At 42.5% G+C, this 15,406-nt stretch overlaps 1 protein-coding gene and 1 pseudogene across 8 annotated transcripts; both read left to right on the forward strand.

Moving 5' to 3' along the window:
* The first annotated feature begins 1,380 nt into the window (after nucleotides 1-1,380).
* On the forward strand, nucleotides 1,381-8,686 carry PTTG1 (PTTG1 regulator of sister chromatid separation, securin). 8 transcript variants are annotated; one of them, XM_036103613.2, is made up of 6 exons: nucleotides 1,381-1,520; nucleotides 1,910-2,010; nucleotides 2,357-2,541; nucleotides 4,050-4,143; nucleotides 7,628-7,786; nucleotides 8,547-8,686. In XM_036103613.2, the coding sequence occupies exons 2-6, from the start codon at nucleotides 1,920-1,922 to the stop codon at nucleotides 8,621-8,623; spliced, it is 606 nt and encodes a 201-aa protein (XP_035959506.1). In that variant the 5' UTR covers nucleotides 1,381-1,520; nucleotides 1,910-1,919; the 3' UTR covers nucleotides 8,624-8,686. The 8 variants fall into 8 exon arrangements, with proteins under 8 accessions (XP_035959506.1, XP_035959511.1, XP_035959510.1 ...); XM_036103618.2 differs by having other exon boundaries at nucleotides 2,360-2,541; XM_036103617.2 differs by having other exon boundaries at nucleotides 1,408-1,557; nucleotides 2,360-2,541.
* Nucleotides 8,687-12,927: 4,241 nt separating this feature from the next.
* On the forward strand, nucleotides 12,928-14,172 carry LOC118542966 (heterogeneous nuclear ribonucleoprotein A1-like; annotated as a pseudogene).
* The last annotated feature ends 1,234 nt before the right edge of the window (nucleotides 14,173-15,406 follow it).

Below are 15,406 nucleotides of genomic sequence, written 5' to 3' on the forward strand. Positions count from 1 at the left end.
GTCATTAATTTTTTCAAGCATAGTTTCTCCCCATATCTTGGAAATTGGAATTCCTTATCTATATTTTTATTATTCCCCAGATCTTTTTCTCCCCCTTGTGCCCTCCGCCACCAGGCCCTTCCAGGCAGCTGTGACGAATGTATTGTTAAGATACAGAGGTTTAAAATAAGGTTAAGAGGTTTAAAATAAGTCCCATTAAATGATAGAATTGGAAAGGAAGTCTGGATTATGTACTCCTTAGGATCATCATTTTGTTCATAAGCCAGATTCTTGATGCCATAATAGAAACAGCATCCTAGCTTGAAATATTTTTTTTTTTTAAAGATTTTATTTATTTGACAGAGAGAGACACAGCGAGAGAGGGAACATAAGCAGGGGGAGTGGGAGAGGGAGAAGCAGGCTTCCCGCTGAGCAGGGAGCCCAATGCGGGGCTCGATCCCAGGACCCTGGGATCATGACCTGAGCCGAAGGCAGACGCTTAACGACTGAGCCACCCAGGCGCCCCCTAGCTTGAAATATTGAGGGTAGTTCTCTAGTTAGGGATAGTCAGTCCATTCTTAATCACAAGCCTAACAGAAAGACTCAAACATTGCTGTTTGATCTGTTTGTATTTACATTGCTTCTTAACCTTTAAAGATTTATTTATTTGAGAGAGAGAGCGCTGTGAGCAATGGGGGGAGGGGCAGAGAGAGAGAGAGAAAATCCTGAAGCAGGCTCCCCGCTGAGCGTGGGCGGCGGGGGGGGGGGGGGGGGGCTTGATCCCAAGACCCTCAGATCTTGATCTGAGCCAAAAATCGAGAGCAGGCCGCTTAACCGACTGAGCCACCCAGTGCTCTGCTAGAGTTCTTTAGAGAGAATCTGAGTTGTTTTAGCACTTGACTGTATATTTTTTTCATATATCTAATTGAAATACAACTATATGTATCCATAGTTCCTCAGTTATTTTTCCAATGACTGTAATCCCTTTCCTCCAGGGCTGCATCTTCTTTTTTATTTGATCTGCTCTATTTACTCTTTGGGTAAATAGTTAATTGAAGACTTTAGGAAAATAGTTCTGTCGCCACTTTGCCTTGACTGTCGTTTGAACCCCACAATCTTTTCATTTAAGAACTTCCTGGCCACCTAAGTGTCTCAGGAAAAAAAACCCAAACTCTGTATCTTGATATCATAATAATCATTTATTTCCTGGAATTGAAGACCATATTCACTCCCTTTCTATCTCTGTGAGGCGCAGGTTAACAACACCTAGAAGTAAAGGTGTCAGCAGGTTTGGTTTTTTTCTTCCCACGAAGCAAGCTACAAACTTCCCGGGAAAAGCTTTCCAGGCGGTGCCGCGGGAGCTTGGGTTCCTCCCATTGGTTCTTCCTGGGAGCCTCCGCCCACCCACGGTCCCGCCTCCTGCGAAGATGAACCAATAGGGGCGTGAGTTGTGGTTTAAACTTGGAGTCTGGCGAGATCGCTGGAGACCGAATCTTGGTTGAATTTGGCTGTTGATTCCGACGTGGGTGGACCGTGAGGTCGTGAGTGGCTGGGCGCGCGGGTCCCGCGAGGAAGGAGGTGGGCTGGAGGCCGGAGGGCCTGGGGGTCGAGGGCTGGGGCTTCCCGGGGTCGTGTAGCGCCGAGCCGGGTTGAGCCACGGCCTCGGACTGCTCGCGCAGCCCCCGTTCTGATGAGTACCAGGACCTGTGCCAGCCCCAAACCGCCGACTCTTCTGGAACTCAGAGCCTCCGGCGTAGGCTTCAAGAGTTAAGAGCTGGATTAAATGCCTGTTGGCTCAAGAACGGGCTTCGCTCGCTCCTCAGCTCTAGTTCTTACGTGGACGTGCCCAGGGTAGAAAGTTTGGCCTGTGCCACACCTTAACTTCTCATTTTCCCTAACCCCCCGGTCTATATGTGTTTCATACCCGCAGCTAGTCCAAAATGGCTACCCTGATCTTTGTTGATAAAGAAAATGGAGAACCAGGCGCCCGTGTGGCTCCCAAGGACGGGCTGAAGCCGGGGTCTAGGCCTCGTAAGTACACAGGCTGCAACGCGAGTTACAGGTATTGTGAATCAGTTGTGGGCGTGGCCCGGAGTGGGAGAAGCGTTCCGCGTACTTCGTTGGCAACTTGAGTCGGGTATTACCGAATGCCGCTATTGCAACGTGCTTGTTAGGGGTCTCTTTTTCATGTTCAGTACCTTAGATTATTTAAGAGGGTACAGAAATGAAGTACTGTTAGGCATACGGCCATGCCACCGTCAAAAGTGGGGGTTGAATTTGGGGATGAGAATGAGGCCAGGTTGATGTACACCGTCAGCCTTCAAGCTGCACAGGTGTTTATTGCCTGCATAATCTTACGGTAAGCCTTTTTCTTTAGCAGTCAAAGCTTTAGATGGGAGATCTCAGGTTTCAACACCACGTGTAGGCAAAATGTTTGGTGCTCAAGCAGCCTTACCTAAAGTTGCCAGAAAGGCTTTGGGAACTGTCAACAGAGCCACAGAAAACTCAGTAAAGACTAATGGATCTCTCAAACAGAAGCAGCCAAACTTCTCTGCCAAAAAGGTAAGTGTTGGCTGCAAAGTCACTGTTGAAACACTCTAGCACTTTTTTTTTTTTAAAGATTTTATTTAGTCATTTGACAGAGCGACACAGCGAGAGAGGGAACACAAGCAGGGGAAGTGGAAGTGGGAGAGGGAGAAGCAGGCTTCCCGCTGAGCAGGGAGCCCAATGCGGGGCTCGATCCCAGGACCCTGGGATCATGACCTGAGCCGAAGGCAGACGCTTAAACGACTGACCCACCCAGGCGCCCCCACTCTAGCACTTTTGACTCTTAAAATGACTATTGGCATCCTACCTTGCTTTCTCTCTTGTGAATACAAGGAGATAGAGGCTACCAAACATAGATTAAGGGGAGGGAAGCATACTCTTTTTGTGGTCTTTCTCTGTGCCTTGAGATCAGAAGTCTCAGAAGCAGCTGGTGAATATTTTTGCCTCACCTGCTCTTAACTAGTGTTGAAGCGGATTGGTTGGTAGTATCTACTTATGGATACAGAAAGTACTGAGAGGGAGGGTCCTTTGCAGGAGGTCAGGGAGCTAATATAATAGCTCAGGTGCTACCATCCTCCCCCCAGCCTCCTGGAGCAAGCACCAGGTACTCTACTTTGCTAGCATGTTGATTTTTGTGTGTGTGCATGAGCTAAAGGTCTGTGCATCCCAGACTGAGGAGACTTTGCTGTGAAAGATGACTCAGCATGTAGATTTACACTTCATTTGATAAAATAAATGGTTTTACTATGTATTAGGGAAAACAAAACTAGTACTTTATATTAAAATAAGACTTGTAGTGTGGTTTAGGACAAGATATCTTTTAAAAAACTGAGTAAGAGAAATGTTAAGTTCAAGTATTGCAAGGCTATGGCAAAAATAGTGAGAACATGACACAGAACTGAAGTATGGGAAACCCTACTTTAAGGATTTCCTCTAGGTATGCACATATGATATAAAGTTGGATCAAGAACATGCAGTCTTCTGCTTTGGCCTGCTACGGTACACTGCTTATCTGCCAATTTTACACTAGGGAATTACCAGGCTTCTAAAGTCCTTGACTGTCTTTTGCTGACTCTAACTCAGTGGGTATGTTTCAACTTAATATTAACCAAGCAAATAATTAAGGTAACACTGATGGAAATACAGATGGAAATCACCCTTCCAAAAGCCAAAAATGGCTTCTAGGATTAGCTTCTATTTGGGTGACTCATGCTGTTTTCTCTGACAGGTTGAGTGACTGAGTTGATTAGCTCTGAATTAACTCTGCCTACTTGGTGACTTATGTTAAGAGGTGTGGATACTTAAATTTCAGACTTAACTTGTGAGCCATGCTACTAGAATTGCTTGCTGAATTGTATTGGTATGTAATTATGAGAACTAAGGACTATGGTTTTTTAGAAGTCAGCATGAAATTGAAAACTGGTGAAGCAGTCACATGTCTTAAAAAAGACTATGATCTTTTGTCCTAATCAGTTGACAAGGCTTCCCCTTTCACTAATTCATATTTTCTTGGGTGGTTTTAGGTGACTGAGAAGACTATCAAAGCAAAAAGCTCTGTTCCTGCCTCGGATGACACCTATCCAGAAATAGAAAAATTCTTTCCCTTCAATCCTTTAGGTAGTATTCTTTTGGTATTACAAAAATGCTTTAGTCTTGAGTGTCTCTTAGAATCCAATTCAACTCTAATTTGATATGGATATGAATATGACCTATGACCCAAAACTGTAATAAGACTGTCTGAATCTGGGTTTCTTTGAATAAAAGTACTTGTTGGTGGATTTATTTGTAAGGAACATCTTAGGTCAGAAGGGGAATTTGTGCAAAGATGTAGAGAACATTGTTCCCTCAAAAACTTACCACATAAGGGAGATAAGATGTGTTCACTAACATTGAACAAGTCTGAAGTGGACCGTATTCCTAGCAAGGCTTTTAGAAAGTGGGTTTAATGTCAAGTTGAACAATGTCTGAAAAAATCCACATAGTCTGTGATATGTGTGTATTTTTACTCCCTTCAACCTGCTACATGTATCCAAAGTATTTTCTGTTATAGAAGCACCTTTTCAAGCTTTAATTTTCTTCCGTTTGAGGAGAGGCTACTGTATCCAGGCTTTGGATGCAGTGGTTAACAAGCCAGGCCCCACCTTGAGGGAGCCCACGATTTGGAGGGAAAGGCAAACACTGAAAACATCCTCTCACTGTAAGTGTGAGAAGGAGAAAACCAGCCCATTAGGGGGAACTGAAACTCACCTGGAAGAGCAGGGAACGTTTCTCTCAGGACGTGACATGATGTGGCCTTTTAAAGGCTATCAGGGGAGAGCTCATGGGGGGCGGGGGGGCAAGGCAGAGCAGCGCACTTAAGTGTGTGCAGAGATCCCGAGGTAGAGCAAAGGACTGGAGTGGTTCTGGGAGCTGGCATTTTTGTTTGCCCTTTCAGCCAAAGGGCATTTAGTCATTCTGTACATCCAGGTTGTCGCTGGCTTTTATATAATACAATTCTGCAGTTAGAGTTCTCGAAATTGTATTGTGAGTTTGTGACGATAGCTGGGAGTAAACTTTAAGAAGGATTGCTGAGTCTCTGACGGAATGTGATTAAGATTTGATAAAATGTAGTGCTTCCATGCTAATGATTACCATTTAGCCATTAAGGAAAATGAGGTAGATATATGCATATTGATCAGGAAGGAGGACTACAATATGCTGTGTTTGAGGAAACAGATACTGCCAAGTTGCTCTCCAAAATAGCATAAATTACTGAATCCACCTACAGTGGTTGAGGATGCCTGCTTCTCCTCTAATCTCTAACAGCAAATGTTTTAAAACTGTTCTCAAAAAGGCAGTGAGTATCTCATTGTTTTAAATTGGGGAGCATGTATGTGTAGTGAGCATATTTGATTATTGGCCTTCTGTAGCTTTTTTTTTAACTTCCTGTTGGTATCTTTGTTTTCCTTTGATAATAGGTCTTTCTTTCCTTTTTTCCTTTTCCTTCTCCTTAATAGCTTTTGTGGATACAGGAAATTTAACCTTATTATGTTGCAGATTTTTTTCCTCTGGAGTCTTTTGTCTGTTTATGGCTTCCTTCATAATTCAGTGGGTTTTTTTTGTTTGTTTTTAAGATTTTATTTATTTACTTGAGAGAGACTGAGCACAAGCAGGGGGAGGGGCAGAGGGAGAAGCAGACTCCCCGCTGAGCAGGGGGCCCAATGCGGGGCTCAATCCTGGGACTCTGGGATCCTGACCTGAGCCAAAGGCAGATGCTTAACCAACTGAGCCACTTGGGCGCACCGTATAATTAAGGGGTTTTAAGTTAAGTAGTCACCTATCAATTCCTTTTTAATTTCTGGGTTTTAGTAGTCTTGAAAAGAGTAGACTAATTCCTAGTATTTAGGCTTTAGAGAACTTTCACACTTCAGAAAATAATGGTTCTCCTTTCATCTTCCTTCTTTTGAGGAAATGCTAAATCCCTTGAAAAGAGGAAAGAATCTATATTTAAATTCTATTTTTGTTACTGTCAAGAAAAATCTATTGTATTTTCTTTTTTAATTAAAAAAATTTTTTTTAAAGTAATCTCTCTGCCCAATATAGGGCTTGAACTCCTGACCCTGAGATCAATAATATCATGCTCTACCAACTGAGTCAGGCTGGTGGCCCCCAAAAAATCTACTTTAAATAATCCTAAGAAATAAGGCACTTGGATTATTAGAAGGAGTGTTACTTAACCCAATAGTTCTCAAATTTGTTTTAGGACTTCTGCAACTCTTAAAAGTTAGTGAAGACTCCAAAGAACTTTTGTTTGTGTGGTGTTTATCAATTTTAATTCCTAATGCAGGAAATTTAAATAAAAAAATGAATTCCTTAAAAACCCATTACATTAATGTAAGTAACTTTTTTTTAACATAAAATAACTTTTCTAAAACATTTAGAAGAATTGCATGATTTTATATTTTTGAAAACTTGCTTAATTTGGCTTAACATAAAACCACCTGGATTCTCCTCTGATTCTGCATTCAATCTATTGCATCTCTTTTGGTTGAAGTACATGAAGAAAATCTGGCCTCATGCAGATACGCAGTTAAGAAAGGGAAGAGCATTTCAATAGTCTTTTCAGATAAGTGTGGAGAGTTTTCTTTCATACTGCACTAAAACCCAACAAGTGGCAGTTTCCGAATGTATGGCTGCAATTTGTAATCTAAAACCCTATCAGTGAACATTTTGTACTCTGACAATAAAATCCACTGGGCTGTTCTGCACTTTGAATCAATTTTTGCATTTATCACACATTGATCATCTAGAAATAATGATTCACTGAGAAATGTAGATCATCCAAATGTTGAAGTGTTTCATTATACAATATCAAACACACATTTGTTAATGTCACCACTGATCTCATCAGAAAAGTGTAAGTATTAGGAAGTTGGCAAGCTAATGATTGTGGATAAGTTTTCCAAAATTTTTCCAAAGTTTTTTTTTTTCTTTCTTGAAATGGTGATCATTGGCAACGAATATTGTGTTTCATGAAGGATAGACTTCTTTCATTCTTCTGAGAAAATGTGCTACAAATACCCGAGTCTGAGTAACCAGTTTGTCTTTCCGTTGCTATTTCAACTAAACAGTGTTCCAGGAAAAAGGCCTCTAGTTTAGCTTGCAAACCAAATAATCACACAAATCTTTTTTTCTTGGAGCTCACCTGGTACTTTGGCATGCAGCAGAAGTGCTTTATGGTGTACTTCATCGTACAGAATACTAAAAAGACCACTGTTCCTCAGGGTTGAGAGCTAATAAAATTAATACTTCCTACTGCAGATGGTAAAGTGAGATGTGAAGCTGGCAATGTTTTACTGCAAGTGAATGGTACTGAGGAATATAGGGACTATAAAATGTAGTTTATCGCCACCACCTTGACTTGTGCTGAAACACAGCAGTTCCGTCCATTGTTGATTTTGTACCATCACCACGAATGTCAACACAGCGGAAGAAGGTGTTAATGTTACTGAGCACATAGTTTGACCTCATAGACCCACTGAAAGGGTCTCAGACCCCCCAGGGGGCCACTGACCCCTCTGAGAACCACTGTCCTGATAAAGTGCTTTTGTCTTTGTGGCAGATTTTGAGAGTTTTGACCTGCCTGAAGAGCACCAGATTGCACGCCTCCCCTTGAGTGGAGTGCCTCTCATGATCCTCGATGAGGAGAGGGAACTCGAGAAGCTGTTGCACCTGGGCCCCCCTTCACCTCTGAAGATGCCCTCTCCACCATGGGAGTCGAGTAAGTGAACAAGTGCCCTTCCAGAAGGGCTGTGAATTATTTGAGTCATAATATTTCCATTATTGTGGGGGCAGAATTGTATAGAAGGTTAGCCTACGAGTAATTTCTATTTCAGACCTCAGAGATGAGGTTTTAGAATAATGAAAACTGCTTTCAATTGGTATTGTTTTCAGTCCCAGATGCCCAGGTAACATTAAGTCCTTCTGGAATCTGGACAGTTTTAGATACAGAAAACAAGATTAAATTTAGGATATAGCTTCTTAGCTTATGACTTGAAGTGTAAGAAAATTGTTTGGAACGAGAATTCCAAGTTCTACCCAAAGCTAATCTAGGATTAAGACACCTGAGCACAATAGCAGAATGGCAAAACCTTCTTACTGCCAAGGTCGGAAGCCTGGGTTCTAGCTGGTGGTCAAAAGCTATCAGCAGTATGTTTTCTATTTGTTCTGATGGGATAATGTATACTATTTTATAAATTATGTCAGTGATATTGTTGGCTGTTACTTGGGTCTCTGAGAACAGTTGAGTTTCAGGTAGGTCTAAGACTTATTTCCTAATGAAGGTTAATTCTGGGATCTTAGCCACATTTCAAGAAGTAAGTGTGTGTGGGTGTGTGTGTCTAGCTGGGGTGGGGGTAGGGATTCATTAGACAAAGTTGAAAATAAGAATTTACGAGTAAAATTGACAACCAATGTCTGCGTTGAGATGGACGATGACTAAAGCGTTTGCTGATATTGAATAAGAAATTCCTGTTTTCTAGATCTGTTGCAGTCTCCAAGCATTCTGTCGACCCTGGATGTTGAATTGCCACCTGTTTGCTATGACTTAGATATTTAAATTTCTTAGCACTCAGTAGTTTGTGTGTATGTTTTGTATTAATAAAGCACTTCTTTAACAGACTCTTCCTAATCTCGCAGTTGGTATTCTTTGGAATTTGCTTAAAACAGTATGAAAATTAGTGGAAGTGTTTGACAAGGGTCTATAATCTGACAATAGAAGTATATCTGATTTGAAAAACTTACCTTAAAACCCTTTGGTTTGTTTTAACAGCTTATTTTAGATGCTGCCACTGTTCTCCCTGAAACATACACCCTTCAATGTGTACTTTACTGCCTTTCTGTGGCCATTAACTAGTGACAGTTATTAGATCTCTTAATTAGAAGAGCCACTTCCAGCTCATTAAATATCTATTGCTAAGCATTCTTTATTGCTGGTTCTATTTGGTTTCTAATGACTTTAATACTCACTATTCAGTAATCAGAATTTGAAAGGCTCTAAATCTGAGAACTCTACCTCCCTGGGATCTTTAATTAGGTTCTTTGAAGATTGCAGCAGATAATTTATGGTTAGTAATATCCACTCTTCACCTATAGGAAACTCTGTTTAGTTGCTTACACTGTATTGGGACCGGTTTTAAGTATTTATTATTTATTTATTTAAAGATTTTATTTATTTGTTTGACAGAGCGAGATAGCGAGAGCAGGAACACAAGCAGGGGGAGTGGGAGAAGGTGAAGCAGACTCCCCGCTGAGCAGGGAGCCCGATGCGGGGCTCGATCCCAGGACCCTGGGATCATGACCTGAGCTAAAGGCAGACGCTTAACGACTGAGCTACCTAGGCGCCCCTGTTTTAAGTATTTAATAAGCATTATTGTGTTTCAAGTTTATGACCCTATTTTTCAGATGAGGACCGTGAAGCGCAGAAATTCATTGATATGCCAAAGACATGAAGAGCTATTACTTTGATTCCAAATCTGGGATTGGAATCAAAATATCAGAGATTGTAGATGGTTGCTCATGGATTTTCTTTTTTGGAGGGCTGGGATAGAGGATATTAAAAATTGTTGCCACCATTTAAAATTCCAAAGTTTCGGGGCGCCTGGGTGGCTCAGTCGTTAAGCGTCTGCCTTCGGCTCAGGTCATGATCCCAGGGTCCTGGGCTTGAGCCCCGCATCGGGCTCCCTGCTCCGTGGGAAGCCTGCTTCTCCCTCTCCTGCTGCCCCTGCTTGTGTTCCCTCTCTCGCTGTGTCTCTCTGTGTCAAATAAATAAATAAATAATCTTAAAAAAAAAAAAAAAAAAAAATTCCAAAGTTTCACATACGTCTGGTTTTGGAGCGTCTCTTGGAAAAGGAGATCTGGCCCTTGTTTCGTACACTTGGACTGGCAGTGGAGTGCTGGCTGCCTTTTAGGTGGAGTGTGGGCTTTCTGTCCTACAGATCCTTCATGAAGTGGCCCGAAGGGACAACTGAAGTGTTCCTTCTACTGTCTCTTCTCGCTCTAGCTTCCTTCGTTCTCTTTACTTGCCTGGGCCATGTAGTCTAATTGAATTGATCCTTGCATAATATCAGCCTATGTAGGAAGCCTTTCCCCTGTGAGTCTGCAGCGTCTGTAGTCAGAATTCGACACCTTTTCCATCATTATTGCAGTTGGTATTCTATGGAATTTGCTTGAAACTGAAAGCTAGTGGAAGTCTAAGGTCTTAATAGTCTAAGGTCTGTAATCTGACAATAGTCTGTCTTATTGAAAAACTTAAACACTTCAGTTTATTTTATTTATTTAATTTTATTTATTTTATTGCAATAGAGCAGAAGGAGAGGGAAAGAACGAATCTTAAGCAGGCTCCATGCCCAGCGCTGAGCCCGATGCAGCCCGATCTCACGACCCTGAGCTGAAATCAAGAGTTGGACCCTTAACTGACTGAGCCACCCAGGTGCCCCTTAAATGGTTTATCTTAGAAGCTGCCATTTTTCCCTGAAACATACACCCCTTGAAGTGTACTTTATTCCCTCCATTGTTAGGAAGCGAACAAGGAAGTGGCAAGATAGGCGTGAAATACTAGGAACACATACACTGATTAAAATTTTTATCTTCTAAATATAACTGAATCAGTCTGATTTTCTGTAATTAGTAGACTTCTGAAAGAGAAAAAAAAATAAGACTATTGGACACTTGGTTTTAAAGAAGAGTATTAGATCTAGCATCCTCAGATATAGCAGGGCCGTATGAAAAGCAAACATGATTCTGAGTGGTTTTCATACTCTATAATAAATTTAGAAGCTTCGGAAAGGGGTCTCTTGTGATGGAAGGAACAAAGGACTGAGAGCATAGCAGCTAGTTAGTCCTTTACCAGCTAGTTAACTGTCCTTGGTCAGATCGAGCATGGAGCGATCTCTCTTCATCTGCTGTTAATCCGAATACAAAGTGCTTGGGGTGCCTGGGTGGTTCAGTCCGTCTGACTCGATTTCCACTCTTGATTTCGGCTCAGGTCATGATCCCAGGGCCCTGGTATCTAGCCCCGCATCAGGCTCCATGCTCAGCAGGGAGTCTACTTATCTCTCTCCCTACCCCTGTTCCTCTCCCCTTGCTCTCTAGTGTGCATGCTCTTGAACTCTCTCAAATAAGTAAAATCTTAAAAAAAAAAAAGTACAAAGTGCTTAATGTTGGTTGAGACTTTGAGAACTTTAGACAGATGCTTCTCCATTAATATAATTTTTATTTTGCGGGGATTGCCGCTATTTGTATACATTTTACTAAGTATAATGTGTTTGGCTTCATTACTCGAAAAAGCTTACGAGATGTCGTGTTTGCAATTCTAGTCTGTCCAAGCAGTAATGCTCTAAGTGGATTGTTTTTGGGGAGGACAGTTGCACCACACTGGACCTTAAGGGTGCTCTGATTTAGGTAAGGTGCACCCATACCTAGCGTACTCCTCCACTGGCATTTTTCAGGCTTCAAATTCCGATGAACCTTCAATAGGAATACAAAGCTTTTTAAATATGTTAATGTAAATATTCTGTCAGATCAATTCTGAGCAATGGTACCAAGTCACAGAAGGGTCAGTACAACCATCAAAATTCCTAAGTTGACTTTGTTCTTTCCATTAGTTTTAACCAATCATGTACTCAGGCCCCTCTGTGCTAGGGACCAAGGCTGTGATATGTGGTAGTTAAGTAACACATTGCCCCTGCTCTTGGGCCTGTTGTCCAGTGGGGGAGACTGGCCGGAAATGCTGTCAGGATACAGGAAAATGAATCCAGGGGCGGGAAGAACCAGCTGATGGGGAGCACTTTCCAGCCCAGTTTAGGGAAGGGCAGGAGAGGCTTCCTGAGAAGAAACATGGATGGACACTTGATGGAAGAGAGGTGCTCTGGGCCGAGGAAACAGCTTCTGCAAATGCCAGGAGGCAAGAGAACACAGCCTGGTGAATGTTGAATGAAAACTAAGCTTTTCCCCTGAAGGTCTGTAGCATCTGTAGTCAGAATTTGACATCTTTTCCATCATTATTGCAGTTGGTATTCTATGGAATTTGCGTGAAACTGAAAGCTAGTGGAAGTGTTTAATAGCCTCGGGTTTGTAATCTGACAATAGTTTGTCTTATTGAAAAACTTAAAACCCTTCGGTTTTAACGCCCCCCCCCCCCCCCCCGCCTTTTTTTTTCTTTTTCTTTTTCTACTTCAGGGTTGAGCAAGGAGTGTGGTTGGTTAACAAAAGAGTCTGGAGAGTTAAGCAGGGGTCACACGGCTTTGTAAACTATGGCGGGGGTTTAGTGTCTGTCCTAGGGATGTTAGGTGCCGTGGAAGGGTTTTAAGGAGGGAAGTGACAGGGTCAGATTTGTGTTTCAGAACCTCACTCTGGAGGCAGGGAGACCAATCTGGAGTCTGCCGTAGATGATGATGATGAAATGACCTTGAAGAGGTGACAGTGGAGAATGGAATAAGGCTTTGGGAGGGATCCAGGAGTTGGACTTGGCAGGGTGGCAAATGGTGTGGAGATAGCACTGGGAAGAGTCAGCGATGCCCAGAAACACCGCTCACAGGAGGGTCCCCAGTTGTGTTTACAAACATGTTTATTGCTGTATAGTTTGTAATCAGAAAATATGATACAGATGCACATTGGAATGAAATGTATTCATTAAAAGGGATCTAGGGGAGCCTGGGTGGCTCAGTTAGTTAAGCGACTGACTCTTGATTTTGGCTCAGGTCATGATCTCAGGGTCATGAGATCAAGCCCCAAGTCAGGCTCCATGCTCAGCGCAGAGATTCTCCTTTCCCTCTGTCCCTCCCCCCACTTGCTTGCTTGCTCTCTTTCTGAAAAATTTTTTTTAAAAAAAGGATCTATATATGTGGCCATGGAACGATAACCATGGAACTTTTTCATTATCAAAAGTGGGTTATACTTTCTGCCTCTGGACGCCGCCGAGTAAGCATCGTTAAAGTCTCCCCTCCCACTGTCATCAGGTCTAGGTCAGAGTCTCCCAAAGAGCCTGAACAGCTGCGGAAGCTCTTCATCAGAGGTTTGAGCTTTGAAACAACTGATGAGAGCCTGAGGAGCCATTTTGAGCAATGGGAAACGCTTACGGACTGTGTGGTAATGAGAGATCCAAACACCAAGTGCTCTAGAGGCTTTGGGTTTGTCATGTATGCCACTGTGGAGGAGGTGGATGCAGCCATGAACGCAAGGCCACACAAGGTGGATGGAAGAGTTGTGGACCCAAAGAGGGCTGTCTCAAGAGAAGATTCTCAAAGACCTGGTGCCCACTTAACTGTGAAAAAGATTTTTGTTGGTGGCATTAAAGAAGACACTGAAGAACATCACCTAAGAGATTATTTTGAACAGTATGGGAAAATTGAAGTGATCGAGATCATGACTGACCAAGGCAGTGGCAAAAAGAGAGGTTTTGCTTTTGTAACATTTGATGACCATGACTCTGTAGACAAGATAGTCATTCAAAAATCCCATACTGTGAATGGCCACAACTGTGAAGTAAGGAAAGCCCTATCTAAGCCAGAGATGGCTAGAGCTTCATCTAGCCAAAGAGGTCGAAGTGGTTCTGGAAACTTGGTGGTGGTCGTGGAGGTGGTTTTGGTGGGAATGACAACTTTGGTTGTGGAGGGAACTTTAGTGGTCGAGGGGGCTTTGGTGGCAGTCGAGGTGGTGGTGGATATCGTGGCAGTGGGGATGGCTATGACGGATTTGGTAATGATGGAAGCAACTTTGGAGGTGGCGGAATCTCTAATGATTTTGGCAATTACAACAATCAATCCTCAAATTTTGGACCCATGAAAGGAGGAAATTTTGGAGGCAGAAGCTCTGGCCCCTATGGCAAATACTTTGCCAAACCACAAAGCCAAGGTGGCCGTGGTGGTTCCGGCAGTGGCAGAAGGTTTTAATCACTGCCAGGAAACAAAGCTTAGCAGGAGGGGAGAGCCAGAGAAGTGACAGGGAAGCTACAGGTTACAACAGATTTGGGAACTTGGCCAAGCACAGTGGTGGCAGGGCCTCGCTGCTACAAAGAAGACATGTTTTAGACAATACTCATGTGTATGGGCAAAGAACTCGAGGACTGTATTTGTGACTAATTGTGTAACAGGTTATTTTAGTTCTGTGGAAAGTGTAAAGCATTCCAACAAAGGGTTTTAATGTAGATTTTTTTTTTTTTGCACCCATGCTATTGATTGCTAAATGTAATAGTCTGATCATGATGCTGAATTACAGAACAGGATTTAGGATCACTTTTATTTAAATACATATATTATGACATAGAAGAGCAGAGTAACAAGAAGTAAAAAAAATGAGATCATGGCTCAGCAACTTAGTTACTCTGTGACCTTGGGCATGACATTTAACCTCCTGAACTTCTGTTTTTTCATTCATGAGACCCATGATAGAGTTTATCTTGAAAGGGTGTCAGGAGGAGTACATGAGCTACTGCATGAACACTTAAAACCGGCTTGACTTGTAATAAGCCTTTTAGTTACAATTATGGTTAGGTTATTTGTGAGCATAAAAATATCCATAAAACCATCCATTCATGCCTTACCGAAGTTATCTTGTGTGTGCATATGGGAGACTAGCTTAGTTTAAACTTATAAAAATTTATATATTAATAGGATTATACCATTTAAAGAAAGAGAAAATGCTCCTCCCTCTGGAGGCTGGAGAGATTGTCTGAGGTAATACCTTTTTTTTTTTTTTTTTTAAGATTTTATTTATGAGAGGGAAGAGAGAGAGCAGAGGGAGAAGCAGACTCCCTGCTGAGCAGGGAGCCCGATGCGGGGCTCCATCCCAGGACCCCGAGATCATGACCTGAGCTGAAGGCAGATGCTTCACCAACTGAGCCACCCAGGCTCCCAGTAATACTTTTTTTTAAAGAAAAACATATAGTCCATTTGTCTTTATAAGAGTCAAATGAATCCCTATGTTCTTGCCCACGGGTTTTATTGTGGGGTTGGGGGCGTCAGGTTTGAGCCTTACCTTGAGCCCCTAAGGTTCTGAGAGGCCTGAACACCCAGTTTGTGACTTGGGTTGGGGCTGGTGCCGCTGATTCTGAAACGGCTCGAAAGGAGGCTGGGGTGGGAGTTGGTGCTTTGGTGTTAGTGCCTTTAGGGAGCTGAAGGTCATTCCTGGGGCAGATCGCCCAGTGGGGCCAGTCGGCATCTGTACAGATTCAGGATCAACCAACTTTGTGTGTGTTGGCCTGGGCACACAACATTGCCTGGCAGTTTTACACTAATATTCATTCTCCCGCTTTGAGGCCACTGTATTCCTACCTCTCCACTCTTTAAACTTGAATCTTTCTTTTTTTTTAAAGATTATTTATTTATTTATTTATTTGACAGAG

This window comes from Halichoerus grypus, chromosome 2, assembly GCF_964656455.1.
Source record: "Halichoerus grypus chromosome 2, mHalGry1.hap1.1, whole genome shotgun sequence".
NCBI classification, from domain to species: Eukaryota; Metazoa; Chordata; class Mammalia; order Carnivora; family Phocidae; genus Halichoerus; species Halichoerus grypus.

Excerpts from the sequence above, each read along its gene's own strand:
- PTTG1 (XM_036103613.2), top strand. The coding sequence starts at position 1,920 with ATGGCTACCCTGATCTTTGTTGATAAAGAAAATGGAGAACCAGGCGCC. Across the intron at positions 2,011-2,356 it reads GAAGCCGGGGTCTAGGCCTC|CAGTCAAAGCTTTAGATGGG; the intron begins GTAAGTACACAG and ends CTTTTTCTTTAG. Across the intron at positions 2,542-4,049 it reads CAAACTTCTCTGCCAAAAAG|GTGACTGAGAAGACTATCAA; the intron begins GTAAGTGTTGGC and ends GGGTGGTTTTAG.